Source organism: Micropterus dolomieu, linkage group LG20 (genome assembly GCF_021292245.1).
Source record: "Micropterus dolomieu isolate WLL.071019.BEF.003 ecotype Adirondacks linkage group LG20, ASM2129224v1, whole genome shotgun sequence".
Lineage (NCBI taxonomy): Eukaryota > Metazoa > Chordata > Actinopteri > Centrarchiformes > Centrarchidae > Micropterus > Micropterus dolomieu.
In genome coordinates, this window is record NC_060169.1 from 31,391,128 (window position 1) to 31,410,516 (window position 19,389).

The 19,389-nt window shown below is 40.4% G+C and overlaps 1 protein-coding gene across 1 annotated transcript in view; it reads right to left on the reverse strand.

Moving 5' to 3' along the window:
• Positions 1 to 18,301, reverse strand: part of LOC123958590 (ubiquitin carboxyl-terminal hydrolase 11-like) — a 27,427-nt gene extending 9,126 nt beyond the window's left edge. Inside the window, exons 1-2 of the mRNA XM_046032038.1 lie at positions 18,218 to 18,301; positions 12,310 to 12,378 (exon numbers count right to left, since the gene is read on the reverse strand). Coding sequence (XP_045887994.1) covers positions 12,310 to 12,378; positions 18,218 to 18,301 — 153 coding nt within the window. The remainder of the gene's footprint in view (positions 1 to 12,309; positions 12,379 to 18,217) is intronic.
• Positions 18,302 to 19,389: the final 1,088 nt, after the last annotated feature.

Consider the following 19,389-nt stretch of genomic DNA (forward strand, 5'->3'; position numbering starts at 1 on the left):
GCTCTTTCCTGCTCACTTTTGAGAAATTCACAGCTACACCCAAACTTGCAAACTAGGAATAACATGCATTTCCCTGCAATATCTGGCTCAATCTTTGTGTGTAGCCATCATGTGCATATTTAAGACATTTTTCAGAATTCTAGATTTAAATCAGCTGGGAAACATAAAAAAGTCCTTTTGTGTGATATTGAAAAGCCATTGTTTCAAATTGTTTCTGTGAATTTCGAGTAGTAACTCTGCCACCGTGTAAACCATTTACTAGAAAGGAAAGATTGACAGGCTTAGCAACAGCAACTAAGGACAGTGCTTGGTGAATGGTCAATAATTTCTCTTTTATGAAAGACTGAATTGCATTTTGTCACCCATTTTTTAATCAAATCAGTGTATTTTTTTTTCTTTGAAGCAAAGCTCTCGTTGCTGCTTCTGCACTGCACTTTCCATAGATCACTTGTCAATCAAACAGTGTGGCCAGTTCTGTCATTATTATTATAGCGTGTAAAATAGATAATCTAGCTGTCATGCCATCAGATTGGCTTGAGTGTTGAAGCAGTTGATTGACAGTCGGACATCTATTTATAGGCAATAGGCTGAATAAACACATGTAGCCATGAACTGGTATCATTCCTATGTCCACATGTTTGCAACATTACTCTTGCACTTTTGGTCTTCCTCTGTCACAAATGTCAAGTTACGCTCAGTTTTCATTGTGCAGCAGGAAGTGGGGCGATAAGAGTTTTGAGAAAGAATAGATTAAATCAATCAGGGGAATAAATGGAGAGTTGACTCAACCAATGTCAAATGTAATACTTTTCTCTTCAGCAAGAGCTTTCACAACATAAGCATTCCCCCCTGATCCTGCTAAATTTGCTTAACAGTTGCTTTTACCGCACCACACTAAGTGTGTATTATTGCTTTACCACAGTCCTGGTTGTCGTTGGACCGACTCTATCATTCTCACGCTGTATCTTCTGCTTATGTCATGGATAAAGTGGTATGCTGCAAATAAATAAATCACCATTTCGTCCCATCATTGCTTTTCTTTAAGGTTGCAGCCATCTGTCCAGTCAGCGTCCCAGCAGGTTTCTCACTGCCTCACTTTTATTCTCTCTCTTTTTTTATAACCGCTATAGTTTTTTTTGTGTGTATGTGTGTGAGGAGCCAGACCTGACTTTGGCTTATCGACAGCACCACCTGCACTGCAATCATGTAGAGGAAAGGGGACACCTGAGTCAGGTCAGGGAAGGCTCCAGGTAGAAAAAACGGACAAATTGAGCAGGAGCTGAATTTTTTCTTCAGAGTCAAAGATTTTAGCAGGGACTCTTCAGACACTTTCAGATACTTTATTTTTAGAGGTTAGATGTTGTGAGAGGTGCTTTATGCATGTATTCATAATGTATATTCAGGATGGATGATATAGCGACATATGTATCTATTTATAGTATGACATGTATGGTATACTCTCTTTTACTGTGTATTTCAACCAGTCACTCTCAGTTGCCATATAGCGGGTGAAATTCTCACCTCGTTTCCAGCCACACCAGGCAGTCATTCCCATTACATTGGCTGGCTTATAGGACAGCAACAAAGGCTGGTTCCCCAGCTTTGTTTGTAGTGTGCCTTGCTGTTTGGGCCTTCCTCTCTAATGGAACGCATGTTGTTTCCGTTCTGAGAATATGTCCAATCCAGGTCCACCAGCATTACCGTGATGTTGTATGTATTTCGTCTTGCTGAGTGATTGAGCGATTTCCACCTGAAGTGGATCCGGTCAAGCCAATCACAACTGTTTATCTAACAGATAAGGGGTTGTATATGATCACTGACATAGGAGCCACCGGTCCAGATTAAAAAGTCACATGTCACATGTTTCTCTGCTCTGACTGGTTGTAGGTCTGGACCTGCAGACTGGATGCAGGCTCACAAAACTCAGACTAAACTGTAAAACTAGGCAGTGCTGATCAAATATGAATCAAGATTCTGTCCCTGCATTGCCAATTTCCCACCTCAAATAATTTCAGAAACACATTTAGTGTACTGTTTAGCTATAATTTGAGAAAGTTTCCATTTTTTTTACCTGCTTAAAAAAAGACCAAGCACCGCCCCAACATGTATGTTGCTCAGTGCTGGGTCACATTTTCGTTGTTCTGATTGGTTGTAGGTCTACTCTGGTGCGCACGTTGATAAAATACCTTAGATAACTTTGAAAACCTTTGCTTTTAAGTCTCTGCAGACTAAGAATAGATCATGGGTAGTGTTGGGCAGTAACGTTACTCTGTAACGCGTAATAATGTAATAATATTGATTTTCCCAGTAACTAGTAGTGTAGCAGATTACTTTTCCAAAACAATTAAATTAACGATTACTAATCCAAGGAACGCTGCGTTACTGAACGCACCATCCTTTATTTGAATGCACGACCGCACTGCAGGTCAGCAGCATGACATCATATGATGTTCAAGTCAGCTGTTAGCCAAAAACTAAAGGAAGAATGGAGAACAAACGAGAGAGGCGTTCTTTACACAGCTGAATTAAGTATCACCATTATTGTGTCACAGTGAAGATTGCAAAGAACGTTGTTGTCCATTGTAAACTTTGTGCGACCATCAAAAAGCTTTCAACCGTGAAAACTTGTCCAACACTGATCATGGGCAAGTGTATTTTTGACTTCAGATTTAAATATATTATAAGTTAGGGCTGTCCTCGTCTTCAGCATCATTGGTAGTTGCATAGGATGGTACAGTTAGGTGGAAATGTCATCCATAGAATCTGTCTTTCAGTCCATCTAATTTGGCTTATTTCATAGATATTTGTAGTGTCTCATTTCACTGGTGATTTGGTTTGGTTTTGGTGTTTAGGGCTGGCATTTTTGCACCACCACCTTCCCCTGGGATTTCAGCAGAGGTGGTCATATAAGTTTGGATCTCTGGTCAGCCTACACATCCAGATGTAAACTGTTCTTTTGGCAATTTGTTTATTTTTTTTTTACAGAACAGCGCTGCTGGCCTGATGTCCAACCATCAGCCAAGGGGGTGATTTGTTAGTCCTCCATCTTCACCTAAAGTCTTCCAGGAAATTAAGTCTGGATGCAATACACTGTTGAAAAGACAATTTTTCCTTTGTCTGACTTTACTTGCAATTTCATTCCGCAAAAACATTGACTATTTAGACATATCCAGAACCCGCAGCTGCCCAGTACAAACACAGATTTCGAACTCCATAGTTAATGGCCAAATGCTTTTCTAACAGGAACATTCAACCTAGAGGCACTACTCTCGCCCCAATGCGAAGCTGGCAGTCTTTTCTTTTTTGAAAATCTTTAGTAATTTTGTGGCTTCAGTTAAGTGTGACGTGGTGCGCTCGCTGTTGCTTTAGTTCTGGTGGGGAAGCTAAATATTGGTGTGCATTTTTAACTGATGCCTTTTTTTTGCTGCCTGAGCTACGTTAGAAAAGTGGATATTTATTACACAACAACAGACCAGGAACCCACACTGACATCAAGCCACAATGACTGTTTACAACTCACTTTTATCTTAAAAAATCATCTGAAAGCATATCTAAAGTAAACTCTCTTCTTACTCCATCAGTATATCTTGGCGTTGAGATATACTTGTTATGGTCAGCTCAGATGCTAACACTGCAAACAGGGGTTTCCGGCACGGGACACGGGGGCAGAACAGGTGAATTACAAACGGTAGCAGTCCAGAAACAGAACACAGTAATACATAAAATGAACAGGTGAAAAATCCATATGTCCGGAGCTGATAATAAAATCCAAAGAACAGAGTACAACCCAAAAAACTCTGGAGAACACGAGAGACAAGGCTTGGAAGATGAGACAACCAGTGAAACACTGGTTAACACTGGTGGACAGCCATGCAACAATGAGCATGCAACGAGTGACAGACATGCACAGGTGGGGTGAAGACAACGAGGCACAGGTGATGCACATCAGACAATCAGTGAAAACATACACAGGAAGTAAGACGAGACAAGGGGCAGACACATTACAAAGTAAAAGAGGGAACAGAACGAATAACCAGTGTTTGAAGTGGGCCGGTACGCTCAGGTACGCAGTACCGGCACCTCAACATTTTACTTTAGCGTACCGGGACTTCTCTCAAGCTGCCGGTACACTCCTCTGCCCTCTCCATATCAGGTTCTCTGGGCGCTACGTGAAGCTCACCTGCTCCAGTTCTTGCCTGCCTGCTAATCTCTGTCGGCTGAGAGAGAGAAGGGAGAAGAGAAACTCGGGTGCCTCTCAAGCAGCCGTGTGCTGAATGCAGCTCGGAAATGTCACTTTTTGTGAATCGACCAATCACAGCCTGGATGGGGCGGGACATTTAAAAATATTGACAGATAGGTGTCATTTACACTGGGGACGCTGGGAACTTGTCAGAAGGGTTTTAAGCTAGTGACCGCTTCACTGTCTATGCCAATACTGCCCCCAATCCAGTCAGTTCTACTACATTTAACATTTTAATACTCCATTTCCCTTTTGCAAGTCAGTCTTTGATGTTTTTGAAGAGTCAGTGTAAATGTCATGTAATTCAGTAAGAATTTGCCCTGACTGCAATTGGGCTCTAATAAAATGATGGTTAAAATTTTGTAATTTACCTGTCTTGCAGCCCTTGGAAATGTAATGTTTAATTCATCCTAATCCACTGGCTGTCATATCAGAAGATTACAGGTTTGATCTATTCATAATTCATCCATATTCAAAGAAAAATTCATTTTGCAGTGAGAGGCGTAAATGTTTGACTTTGCATTGGCCCCTGCTTCCCAGAGAGCTGGGATTAAAGAAGCGCTAACAGAATAAAGGGATTCGGGATGCACATTGCCTCAGGCAGATCGCTTCAGTTGCTAAAAAAGGAGAATATTTTGCTCTTTTTGTGGACCAGACAGAATGAGCTTCCTCGAAGACGGCAGTATCTGTGACTGCCGCTAACTCCGCTTCAAATAATCTCCAATAATATCACCCTGGAAGCTGCAGCAGATTTTGCATATAGCCGCCCCATTCACCCCGCTGCTTTTCTCAGGCTTGTGATTGGCTGGGCTGTGCACGACACTGCAGTAGCTCTGGTCTTTTGGCTAAAGGATACACAGACAAAGAGGCAGAGCCGATTATCTGTGTCTCCTCCAGAGGCAGCACACAGCAGACATGTATTGTAAAGGTTCAATGTGATGTTGGGGCCTTTTCACAGGAGCCACAAAAGACTCAAGATTATTGAGATTTCACTGATAGTATTGTCATTGTCACTGCTATTAAGATATTGCAAGGAGTGTGTGTGAGAATCTGAGCAGCCAACCTGCAAAACACAGCAACTGTTTTGCAGTTGCACTTCACTAGGCTTGATAAGGAGTGCCTGATATAGGAAAAACATACTAATGTACACTGACTGATAGGAAGTACTTTTTCCTCTTCACTTTTAACTGTTCAACTCCTCATCATGAAGGTTGACTTTTGTTCCCTTGAAGTCTGATTTGAATTGCGGAGTGGATAGTGGATAGTAAGAGCACTGGACCAGTACACTCTGAGTGGCTGAGTGTGTGGACTTCTTTGAGGTTATCAGAAAAAAGTCCCGCATTCATGTTAAAGTAGCTGAATAAACAATTTTTAAATGGCTACACAATGTAACATTAATGTACTGTATTAAATGTAGCATTTGATTCCAAGCTTGGCCAGTCACACAGCTTTGATGAAACTACATGTTGTTAAATAGTGATTTCAGTAGGACCTTTTTTTACCTTTTTGGCCTGTATTTTTTACATGTCACAGTTACCTTTTTACCTTTATTTTCTCTGTGCCACAGTGTTTTTAGTTTTCTCAAAAAATGGTGGAAGCAATTTGAGAGTAGCTTGGAATGCAATTGTAATAAAACAATGGACCTTAATTGAATTATAATGAAATCATCAGTGAAATTATTGTTATTTTAATGCTTTTGATGGGCCTACAGTGTAATTCCAGGCTTAAAAAACTATTTGTACATTTCCTATTCGTTGCAGGTCACTGTCACCGTGAGCTTTGAAATTTGTGCTCTTTCATTGTTCAAAAATATTAAACACAATTACAATAGGAGGGCCTAGAGTGACTGAGATAACACAGTGTAGCGACAGCACCATGGCAAAGGGCCATGCTCTCCTTTCGTCACATAGAATGGAAATTATTTCAGCTGGTTTGATCTTCCTCTATTTACATAATATCAGTGTGGTTCAGCAACATGGGTGGGCACTAATCATTGATACTGCAATGTGTATTATTCTAATAATTAAAGGCAATAGCCGGCCGGTGAGCACACTTCATTTGGCATGTTTGAATGATTGGCACTTAACAAGCTAATATGGTTTGGGTGACCACATACACGGAGTGAAGACAGTAATGATGTCAGTGCTACGTCACAGACGCTGCCCATGACAGAGTGACTCATTTCCCATTAGCAAGGCCTGATTCCACATGGCTTCCTTCTTGCATAGCGCCTCGGCCCACGTCTGTGCCGCCACGCCACTCTAACTGACACCTCTTAACAAACACACCAAATGGAATAGACATAAACCCTCACTCCTCATCAGCATTCACTAGGACACACGGGCATCACCCTGGCCTTGCTTTTCATGTAGAACAACAAAGACACCATTTGTACGCATCTAAAATGGTTGCTAAAGAAGAAATAGGATTGCACATCGGAGTAAATCGTGCTCTGTGAGCTGTAACGGTGATTCTGTTAAGGAAGGATCTGTGCTAGTTATTATAGTTTGTGGCATGTGCTGTAGTCTTTTTATATATATATATTTTATTTATGAATTTTAATTTTTTACAAACTGCCAGCTCACAGAGAAAGTACACATATGCATGTCAAGCTGTACGATGACTAAAATGACCACATGTGAATTGAGGGTCAAAGTCCATGAAACCAAGACCAAGTAAGGTTGAGGAAGACCTAAGACGAAGGTGTGAAAACTTGGTGGATCAAAGCACAATACAATACAGTAAAGTACAATACAGTCCAATACAATTAGTCCCCACCTCTCCTATCTAATATGTTCAATAAAGTGTCCCCAGATATTAAGAAACTTAGGGTGGGCAGTGGACAGCGTAAACCAGAGTATAAGATATAAGAAACAACAAGAACAAGAAAGAACAAGAAACCAGTTAATTTAGGTATTTTTTAAAGGCAGCAAGGGAAACTAATTTCCTCTCTCTCAGGACAACCATTTTTGCAATGACCATACCAAACATGAGGATTTGTTATAATGCTGGGGCACAACTCAAAGAGTAGAGAGACTGTCAGGGAAGCAAGACCAGAAAAGATGTCCTAGAGTCAAGGGGCAACATTCGTCAACTATAACTGACCATACGTTTCAATGTGCTTTCTTTGTCTATACCACGCTGAACATATAGTGCAGATCACAGAAACAGAAGCTCATTCTTTCTGACATGCACACACTTTCACACACTTTTGTTCTTTAGTTTAGTGCATTTTAGTTTAGTAGTAGGTATCTTTCGGATATACGTGCTGGTTTCTTTAATGTTGAATAAGTGCGAATATATCACTAACCTCAAAATCCTTCAACCTACTAGCTATTTTTAGTAGTTTTGGTTATAGTTGTTGATTTAAATATTAATCAGAAATTGACAGTTTAGTATATTAGTAAAACTGTATTATACAGTTATCTTTTTTTATTATCTTTTTTTATTTGATGAGTGTGTGCGGTTATAAGTGAAAATGAACTTCTGACATGAATGAATAATTCTGAACACCATTGATTTGCCTTGGGATCTTAAATGAGTTAAGCAAAAAAGTAATCCTTAGTTGTTGATAGGTAGATTTTGTTTAGAAAATAAAATGGCCGTAAACAAGGCTCCAGTGAGTGATGCTGATGGCTCAGACCATCTGGGACAGAGAGCGCTCCTCTGCCAAGCCAATCCAGATTTTGCCATAATCTCCATCAGCCAATCATATTGCTGTCAAACTATATCTCTGTTCTCCTCTCTACTGCTGTCAGCTGACATTTCAGTGCAAAATCGTTGCAAACCTCCTCCACCCTATTCACCTCCACTTCTTCATATCCAGTGCCCAGGTTGAGCTCATTAGTCCACTCCTCATTACATCCAGATTATCAGCATTCTCTTCACTCACCACCACCAAGAACACTCTAAGATTAATACTGGTCCCTCCGAATGATTGCACACCCAAACACAAGAAAAGCAATCTAGTGTATGCTGTCCAATGCAGTGAGGAATGTGCAGACTTGTATACAGGGGAAACAAAACAATCTCAACGCAAACACATTGCCCCAACACAGAAGGGCCAACTCCTCAGGATAAGACTCCACGGTCTGATTACATCTGAAGGATAATGGACACTCTTTTGAGAACAACAATGTACATATTTTCGACAGGGAGGACGGAAGGTTTGAAAGAGGAGTCAAGGAGGTCATTTACACCCATGTGGAGAATCCGTCTCTCAACAGGGAACGTGGTTTGTGACACCACTTATCACCCACTCACAATGCTGTCCTTTCATCCCTTCCTAGGAAACCGAACAAACATTCACATTTGGCCTCATGTGAGAATGCCAATGATGGTCGTTCAGACTTGGCCTCAGGTGTCTCCAACGACCGTAACGACTGTCATCACAATTGCCAGGACCACTAACGAACCAGTGGTATTGATCATGTTGACAACAACCCCACAGAGGTTAAATAGCTGGAATTTCCTGCCAGTCAGTCGGAACTAAAGAATCCCCTCGGATGAGGGACAAAACGTCTTCTAGTATCTTCAACCAAGTCCAATTGCCCTTGATTTTAACCTCCCTTGGGTTTTGTAATAAGGTTCTGATCACTGTTTAGCGAGCATAAAAGACAATAGGATGGAACATTAGTGTCATCCCTGTCTTTTTTTCAAGAGAAGACATATATGAGCATCATACAAAGTATTAGGACAGATTTCGTATTTCACAGAGCAATTTACCATCCAGAGTAAAAGGGTAGCAATGATGTCTACATGGGCTTTATAAAATAATGTTCCAAACCAATCAGGGCCACAGGCCTTTCCATTAGGAAAAAATGAATCACAGTTTTGATTTCCCCCAGCGTAAAGTCATGTATTTCCCGCCTTGCAGTTTCACCAATAACTGGAGTGTCCAGTGCACTGAGAAAATCAGCAACATCCACACCAGTGGCTTTAGACATTGATCAGCTTGGCATCAGTTATCAGCTGTCCATTAGGAGATCCCCATCAGCTTGCACACCTTTTAACTGCTGCATCAGCTTTATCACCTAACACAAATGCATTCATTTGAGCTTACGAATATAGATTCCAACCTGTTTCCCCAGAATTTGGTTATACTCGTATTTTATTTTCAAAATGGCACTGAAGGTGTCTCCAGAGTTTGAGTTTTGGTAAGTGTCCTCTTATACATGTAGCTCAGCCTCAATGTCCGAAACACACCTCAGGACTCCCCCAAAAAGTGAGACTTTGCCAATATCACTGATAAGCAGGAAATCTGAGATCTTGGCTGATACAAAATCATAAAAAGATGTATTTGAATGTAGAGAATGGTTCCATTTCCAATTACATGGGCATAAATGGAGACTGATTTTCATTAAGAGAGGGGCATGATCAGAAATTAAAATAGTAGGCTATAATATGTTGAACTGATTGCGGTTGAGATTAGTTTAGAGTCAACAGAACATAAACAATTCTGGAAAAGTTACCATGTACAGGAAAAACAATATCAAGCTTTCCATTAGGAGAAAATGAATGACAGTTTTGATTTCCCCCAGCGTTCAGTTACAACATCTACCGACAGCTACTGAGGGCAGCCATCTGTGTATGTTACTGTTGCTGCTGTGTTTTCTCTACATGGTAATGAGGCTGTGAGATTTCCGGCTGGGGATTGGCTGGTTTTCGAGGAAGTTCTGGCTGATCCCACCTCCCACATCAGATGTCCCCGATTGGAGCAGCGCAACAACCCTCCTCCAATCCCTGAGCTGCCTGCAAGACCGCCTTCAAGCTTCCTCCGGTTCAAATAGGCTGGTCTGCTGCTGTGTCCAGGCAGCTACCATTCTCCATGTAGTTTGGCTCAGTGCTGGTCATTGTATTGAACCCTGTGTGTGTGTGTGTGTGTGTGTGTGTGTGTGTGTGTGTGTGTGTGTGTGTGTGTGTGTGTGTGTGTGTGTGTGTGTGTGTGTGTGTGTGTGTGTCCTTAGTGGTAACCATTGTCTTGTTAGTTGTGTCAGTTGCGTTACTGAGAGTCGGTAACACATCCTGTTTTGAACTAAATGTTTGGTCTGCAGAATTGGGCCAGGGCACAGCTTATTACTGATACTGCTTACATCTTTTAGTGATTTCTTGTATTAGATACACTAGGTATAGGGGTGCCGCGCTCCCTGTGTTTCTGTTTTCAACAACGACTAGAGAGGTTTTTGTTTGTTCTCTTTCATGGTAGTTTAGTAATCCCTCATTTAGGAGTGATCTCTTTTGGTTATATTTTGTCCTTTGTTTTACGCAGCACCCACTTGCCCAATTTCTGTTTTGACTTTTGTTGTTTACCTCTGTTTAATAAATAATCTTTCCAACCATACCAAAAACATCTCGTTCATGTTTATGTCTCCCATACCCCTATCGAGTGGGGACGTAACAATGCTGGTACACATTAATCTAATAATCTAACAATAACATTTTGTAATAGTAACACTGAAAGGGGCCATTCTGCATACTCAATATTTTGACTGACTTTTTGTTTTACTTAAACCTCCTGCAACCTGGCTTCAAATCTTAGGTATTTCTCTATAACATCTTCATGACTAAATAAGCACAATCACAGCTTAACAAAAGCATAATTAGTTATTATTTATTAAGAGCTATACTCTCAAAAGTAATCCGCTTCGTCAGGACGGTATGGGGATTAGATTTGATTGGCAGCAGCACAAACAACACACCATCAGATTCTGACTCCATGTTCATGCTGTGTTGTGACTGGTGCAGAGAAGTATGTGACATCACCTTTTGCTAAGTGAACCCCACCCACTTCAAACCAGTGAGTCAAACACAGAAAAAAAGGAAATCTCTTTTGTGAAATAATAAAAGTAGTGTGGTGATGTAGCGTGCTGTTACTGATGGTAAGAAGGTGACTGAGGAAATAGGTTTTCAGGGCCTCTTAGTTTAGTTTGGAATGTCAGAAGATTACTTTTACACTGTGATATTGATATGTGGTATTGTGAAGCATGGGACCTGAATACCTTTATAATACTTTAGTATACTTAGTTTAGTATACTATTGCAATCGTATACTAAGGCATGGGATACAAAGCGTAGACACAGCCGCAGTAAAAGCAATGAGAGAAGCTAAAGGCCAAACTAGCTTCTACAACAGCAGAATTGGACAGCTGGTAAGACAACAAAAGTACAGAACTTTTACAATCCAGTGAAGAATTAAATTCACAACCCAATAACAGGCACAATGAGGGATTCAGAGACCCATCTGCCTCTGATGAGGGCCCATAGTGAGATGACGCTTGTGTAGCACTGGTATGGGGTCTAGTGTGAATTGCTTCCTACACAGGACGGATAACACTGAGTGTTCTGTGATATCTGTGGGTCAAAGTTTTCCTCAGGATGACAGCGTAAGCTAAACACAGAAAATGCAAAACTACACTGTCAATGTTAGCAGGGCTTTCCCTCCGCACTGCTGCCTGTAGCGTACAGCACCTCAGATCAGCATTGTGCTGTGCCCCCTGAGGACCTGCCCTGCTTCTACCTCTGAAAATAGAACAATAAGGAGGCCTGCTTGAAATAGTCTTGTATCACATCCTGCAATACCTTAGCTTTATATGCCAGGAGGCGCAGGAAGCACCGGCTGTGTTCAGAGCACAGCGAAGGTTCAAATGATGGACAGTGCTGACAGGCGTAATGATGTGTAAATTACAAGCGAGTCGACATCGCAATGTTCTCCCTGGTGGTGAAAGAGCAAATTCATTTCATAAACACAATGATTGCTAAAATATTCATACCAAACAAGAAAATAGGGTTAGACTCCCTCCTCCTACCAGACCATTACATTTCCTTTGTGTGCGTTAATTAAGTCAACAAATGACTTATAAGATCACAGTGCCACTATGCAGCCTATAGGTTCGGTCTTTTACATGTGCTCAGACAAATGAGGTTTTGTACAATAAAGACAGGAATTATAATGGCATGCAGGGAAGACAATTTGTATTGAGGCAGATAATGAGTAAGGAGCAATGATAAATTGCTCTAATAAAATACAAACAAAAGTCAATGAGAGAGATCAGACGAGAGAAGACGACTTACAGCTCGGAGAGTTGGAGGTGCTGGAAGAGCTGCCATGACAGAGTGGTGAGAGGATTCTTTGACAAGTTTCTACAGAGGAAAGAAAGACAAAGAGAACATTAAATTACTTCAAATGAATTATTTTGTCTCTTGCTTGATGTCATGAATGTTCTGTTTGTACCGTTCCCTCACTTTTTTCACATTCCGATGTCCTTTGGATTCAGAAACCCAATTAGCAAATCTTTCAGTGGGTCATTTTGATTATTTTTCTCTTGCTTTTCAGTTTCCTAGTCCCCACCCAAAACCATTGTGTACTTACATCTACAGTACTGTTGTGGTGTGTTTCTGCAAGTAAACTAAACTATATCTCAGTAAAATAAAATAAAATAAATTCAACTAAAATAAAATAAAGTCAAATGAAATAAGCAAGTGGGGAACTGGATTTACAGGCCTGCATTAGTGGCTGTAAATAAGGCAAAGTACTATTGACAAAGAAAGGGAAAGAGGCCTGGCTGTGTGGAGCTTGAGGGCTCAGCCAACTCAATAAAAGAAAGTTGACCGCTTCTCAGTCAAATAATTCAGTTGACTTGAGGAACCCCTCCGGCTCAGGAAGCCACTAAATTCAATAACAAATAGCCAGAGACCTACAAATGCTTTGACCAGAACTTTGAATCAGTTTATACATGAACATCAGGCATCTGTCTTTACAGTTATTAAGAAATACAACATCCCTGAGAGAGAATTAACACAACAGTTTGTCATAAAGCACACTACAGGATCAAAATCTATTATGTCCATGCACCATGCAATGTACTGTATTACATCCAGAGAGAAAAATTACAGTTTTTCTCGAATGCTTAAACACATTTGTTGAAATTATGCCTCCCTTTCTCAAAACTCTGAACACAAATCCATAATTTCTCACTCAATTCCCCAAACTTACTATTTTCAGGTCAAAACGAAGCTCTCCACTCAAAACCATTCAGTCTTGCTGAAAAATCAAACTTTGCCCTCAGACATAACACACAAGCCCTCAAAAACACACACACTACACAGTCTTGTGTAGTAATGTTACTTCTGGTTCTCCCCCTCAAAAACGTTTCCACATGTTGAACACAACTAAAGACACAAAAAATGTTTACATTTGCCCATGTTTTATTCCTCAGTGTACTGTACAGTACAAGAAACCAAACAACAACAAAAAATCATTCTGGTCTGAGACAGACCGGAGAATCTCGTCCTCAACCACTTCCTCCTCCTCTTGCTACTCCTCCTCCTCCTCCTCTTTCTACTCCTCCTCCTCCTCTCCGGTGTCCTGGACCTTTTCCTTCACATCTCTCTTGATCCATTGTTCGAAAACTGAATGAATTGACTCTGGTCCATTTATCTATCTCTTGAAGGTTCTGTGTTAATTATGACTCTTTGTGTTTCCACCTGGGTAGTTGTGTGAAAATTGAGCTCGAGCTTTGCTGACTTGAGGGAACAATATTGAAAGTTAGTGCTTTCTAAATGACCACATGCCATGGTGTAGGCAATGAGAAATGAATGGATTTGTGTGCAGAGTTTTGCAGTGACAATTCTGAATCAAAACAGGGGGATAGTGTTTACAATTTAGGGAAAAGGGTGTGCTTTTTGTAAAGAGTACCGTTCTATCTAATCATTTGCTTTTGAACGTGGCACTTAATACCTGATTTCACAGCTCACAGTGTCTATAAGGGCAGAATGAGTCATATATCCAGCCACTAATTGAAATGACACATGCAGGATATAGCAAATAGTAGGACATATGAGACACAAGGGATTTCAAATACCAATGAAAAACAGGCTACAGGCTATAGTGTGAACATCTGAGTCATTTAAAATGTTTAATATGCCCATTTGCTGTATTCTAAAACATGTTATGAATGTGTAAAGAAAAATAATTTGACATTTTAAGGGTGTGCAAGAGGTAAAACCTACTAAGGTAAAAATGTGAAATGTTACAAAATTAAAATATAATATAAACATAAATATTACAAAATGATCCCATATGAAAATAAAATAATATCTTAAAATGCCAATGTTGATGAGTATATACGTAGTAAATATATATATATATATAGAGAGAGTATTTTAAGAATTTCAATTTTAGTACATGGCTGACCAAATTCATTATGACACACACACACACACACACAGTATATAGTAGGTTAATTTGTATGGAAGACATATTAGATACTCCTGTAACCAGAAGTGTCGCCATGGCAACAGAGAGCTAAGGATGAGCTAAGGTCTTTCTTATTTCCTGTGATATCACACATGCACACATGAAATTACACACACACACACACACACACACACACACACACACAGCAAATGTTCAGACACAGGTAAAACTTACAGAAGCGTGTTTGCATGAAGTCACCCGCAAACTGGTTAAATACTGTCACCTTGAAATGTGTGCAAATGTGAATGCATCGCTGCTCTGAAAACAGGGGATGTGTGTGAGGATATGTAAAGATGCTGCATGAAATTTCACCTCCCAAAGAAAACCTGTGGTCCCAAAGGACTGTATAATACACTGATAGAATACATTACAGGGAAAGAGAGAGAGAGAGAGAGAGAGAGAGAGAGAGAGAGAGAAAGAAAAGGTGGGTAAGCAAACAGCAGCTCATTAGGTGATGTAGAGCAGGGCCTCTCAACACTCACATCCAATCACACAACCTAAAATAGACACATATGTATTCCAAGTAGACACATGTCAAATGACAGACCCTAAAATAGACTTACGTTAGACCAAATATGTCCAAATATACATACATTAGACCCCAGAACTCCAAACAGACATGCAGAGACGTAAGACCTTCAATTAGACACAGACCACAGATCAACATCTGAAGTTTTTGTTGTTGATTTTAGTATAAAATAAAAAATTGGATAGCACCCTGATTTTGAACCAGGAGACCGGGGTTTGTGCCCCGTGTGAAACAAAAAGTCAACATTAAATATTTTTATTTAGGCAAGTTCCCTAAATTGACATAAGTGACGTTAATTAACTTACGTGTTAACTGATGTACATAGTTATTTTAACCCAAATGATGATCTTTTCCTAACCTTAACCATAATACTTAAAAGTATTTTTGTTGCCTAAACCCAACCAAGCAGTTTTTGTGCCTAAACCTAACCAAACAGCTACGTTTCACGACTTTAATAACGTGCCATTTCAAACTGGCATGTTTCTAGCGTTTTATTTTTCTAACCGGATGTTGCATATTTATTGTTGCAAAGCGTTGCTAACAAAAGGGCTACCCAGGTCGTTAAAAGGCGACGACAAAGGGCCTTGACCAAGCGTCAATATGTGACGAGTCGGGGGATGTGTTTTGGAAATGTTCGTGGAGGTGCTGAAATCAGTTGTCATCAATCAAATAAAATGCATGTTAGCAAACTTGTCTACTTAAACGATAGCCCTAAAAGCATTAATACACATAAGCCTTTAAATTAAGTGACAAATGTAAATGCATTTTACTCAGTTTGTCAATGCATACAGATAAGTGAAGAGGAGAGGAGTGTTTTCTGAGAAGAGAGTGAGACCTCCTTCACATCTCTGGCAGGAAGTGTTCTGTTTTCAAAGGTCATCCTTCGCATCTCGACAAGAAATGTCAGCTTAAATTGGATTGGGTGGGTAAATGAATTAATAAATATATAAACAAATCAGCAAATAAGCCATCAAAGCTGATGGAATGCCAAAAGATAGGAGGTGACGAAGGCCAAGCGCTGTAGAGAGGGGCCAATGATTATTAAATTTTAAAAATTGCAGGAAATGTACCTATTTATACAGCTAGGCAGCTCTGTTTTCAGGCCTGGAAGGATGTGTACCTCCCGCCCAACAAACACACACATAGACACAAACATAGCTCCACTTTGACTAAACTGTAAAACAGTCACACCATCAGCATCCACACAACTGCTTTTCCGTCACTGAGCCACAAATCATCTCCGCTCCTCAGACAGTGCTCATTTAAATAAGGAATTATAATTATGTGATACACATGAAATTTTTATTAGGTTGGGGCAAAAAATGTGCGTTACAGCAACGGATGTATCTAGGTGTTAATATTGATGAGATCGTTGGTTCCCCAGCCAGAGGGTGACGAAGTGAATGCTAAACTGAACCTGGGTGTTTGCTCCTCTGCAGAGGAGGTGCAACTCCTCCTCCTTCTTCTTTAATAATTCTATTTTGCACAGATGCCATTGGGGGGGCTTGGCTACTCGAGAGGGTTGGCTAATTAGTGCAGCATCACTGGTAGCTACTGTCTGAGTGTGGGGGAGCTCTGCAGATTGACATTCAGGACCACGCAGAGGAGAACCAGACAGCCACTGAGCGAGGTGTCGCAGCGGATCAGCAGTATGGACGTCGTGAAATCTAGTCGCCATCTCTAACACTGAGGAGAAGCTGCTAATATTGGCTGCAGCAACATAAAATAATTGCTTCCTTTTTCCCTGTTCATTTTTGTCATTTTTTTTGTTACTTGTTAAGAGATTTTCTTTTCCCTGAAATGTCTCAGAGCCCTTTATGTTATGAGTAATGCTGATGACTGTATGCTGCAGAAACACACCTTTTAAAATATGATGTCTAACTTTGAAATATCATTGGTGTCAATCTTAAAAGAAAGTTGTTTTTCTTGAGTCCAGAAAAGCTGACATTTTAGATAAGGGAGGTTGTTCTTATAGAGCAGCCATGTTCAGTTTATGAAATAATGTTGCATTAATAATATAAAAGGTAGAAGCACTTTGATCTAGTCATCTCCTGTTTCAAACAGAAAACTAGACAGTGTGTACAATTCAGAAAATATTGTGTTTTAGATTACTTAAAAGAGTTATTAAAGTATTACATGAAATACATAAAAACCTGTTTTATGAAAATACACATTTATTGTACTTCTCTCTATCACTGACTGATGCAACACAACAGTGAGTCAGCCTGCTGTCAGGTTCTCATTCAAGCTTTTGTTCATACAAACACCAAGGAAAGAGCTTCTTCACCTCGAAACACTCTCTCCAAGAAGACTGTGTGAACGGCAGCGTTCACTTTCAAAGATGTCACGTATTATTCTGCGGTTTCTGTATTCATTATGTTGATCCAGTGCATTAAACATCAAAGCCAGTACAGCTCATCACCAAAGGTATCCCCCTCATTTGCTCAGGTTGAACTTACTACAACCCCAAGAATGTCCTATAGCTGGAAGATCACAAATAAAAAGTGAACTCCACAGTAAAAAAAATACAGGTATAAGCTACTAATAAGATGAGTCTATGCCACCCCAGCCTACTGCATGTTTCTGGATGATAACGCTTAGAACTTATTTCATGCTTTTCATCCCACCCAGTGTAACTATGCCTCTCATAGTCCAATGTCAAATCCACCGGTCCAATGCACCGTCTCCTCTATAGCTAAAACCCACTGGATGTATCCCGCCAGAATGCACATAGTGATAGAGAATGTAGTTTGTGTGCATATTCACTCACACCAGCAATACCTCTCTCTCTCTCTCTCTCTCTCTCTCTCTCTCTCTCTCTCTTTCTCTCTCTCTCTCTCTTTCTCTCTCTCTCTCACTATATATAGTTATATTAAATATAATTTTGTTTTTGCCCCCATTCATCATGAGCTGAACTCAAAGACTTTCTTTGCGTACTCTCAAATATTGTTCACAAATCTTTGCGTTTGGCAGTTTGGAGAGGCGTTCTTTTCATGGATGAATCCCGGTTTTCACTGTACTGGGCAGATGGCAGACAGCGTGTATGGTGTCATGTGGCTGAGCGGTTTGCTGATGTCAACTTTGTGGATCGAGTGGCCCATGGTGGTGGTGGGGTTATGGTATGGTCAGGCGTGTGTCATGGACAACAAACACAGGTGCATTTTATTGATGGCATTTTGACTGCACAGAGATACCGTGACAAGATCCTGAGGCCCACTGATGTGCCATTCATCCATGACCATCACCTCCTGTTGCAGCATGATAATGATGGCCAGCATACTCACCGGACATGTCACCCACTGAGAATGTTTGGGATGCTCTTGATCCGTATAAACGACAGCGTGTTCCAGGTCCTGCCAATATCCAGAAACTTCGTACAGCCATCGAAGAGGAGTGGACCAACATTCCACAGGCCACAATCAACAACCTGATCAACTCTATGCGAAGGAGATGTGTTGCACTGTGTAAGGCAAATGGTGGTCACACCAGATACTGACTGGTTTCCGGACACCCCCAATACAGTGAAACTGCACATTTTGGAGTGGCCTTTTATTGTGGCCAGCCTAAGGCACACCTGTGCAATACCCATGCTGTCTGATCAGCATCTTGAGATGCCACACCTGTGAGGTGGATGGATTATCTAAGCAAAGGAGAAGTGTTCACTAACACAGATTTTGACAGATTTGTGAACAATATTTGAGAAACATAGGCCTTATGTGTACATTGAGAAAGTCTTTGAGTTCAGCTCATGATGAATGAGGGCAAAAACAAAAGTGCTGCATTTATAATTTTGTTCAGTGTATATATATAAAATAACTGGGAGTTGTGACCTTTGACTCAGATCTCACAAGAACTAAATCTAAATTACTGAAGCAAAAGCATGTATTTTTTTTTGTCAGTTGTTGTCATTCCAAGATGCAGCACTTATCCAAATCCAAACCCTTGCATCATGCAAGCCCTAAAATACACTTCATCTAGGTTAATTTTCTTACACTGACGAACACAGTACAAAGACTACAGACATCAGTCCAGTGCTGCAGCTCCCTCCAACACCCCAACCTCCACCGTACGTGTTGATGCTTTCAGTATTGTAAAAGTTAGATCTAAGGTTTTCTTAGACATATCTTGAAGTTCATGTATTGTTATATGGGGATTGGTTCTCTTGATAGACTCCCTGTTGCTGCTCAGATTCTTTGAGAGCTGCTTCAAAAGTGCAGAGTACTTTCAACGAAATCCAACTGTTGTATAACCAATGCCAAAAAATATGGTCAGTTCCTTCTCACTTAAATGGCTACGATTAGAAATAAATTTATGCAATACTGAACAGTATAATGAATAATGAACATAGTACAATTCTGTCTATACA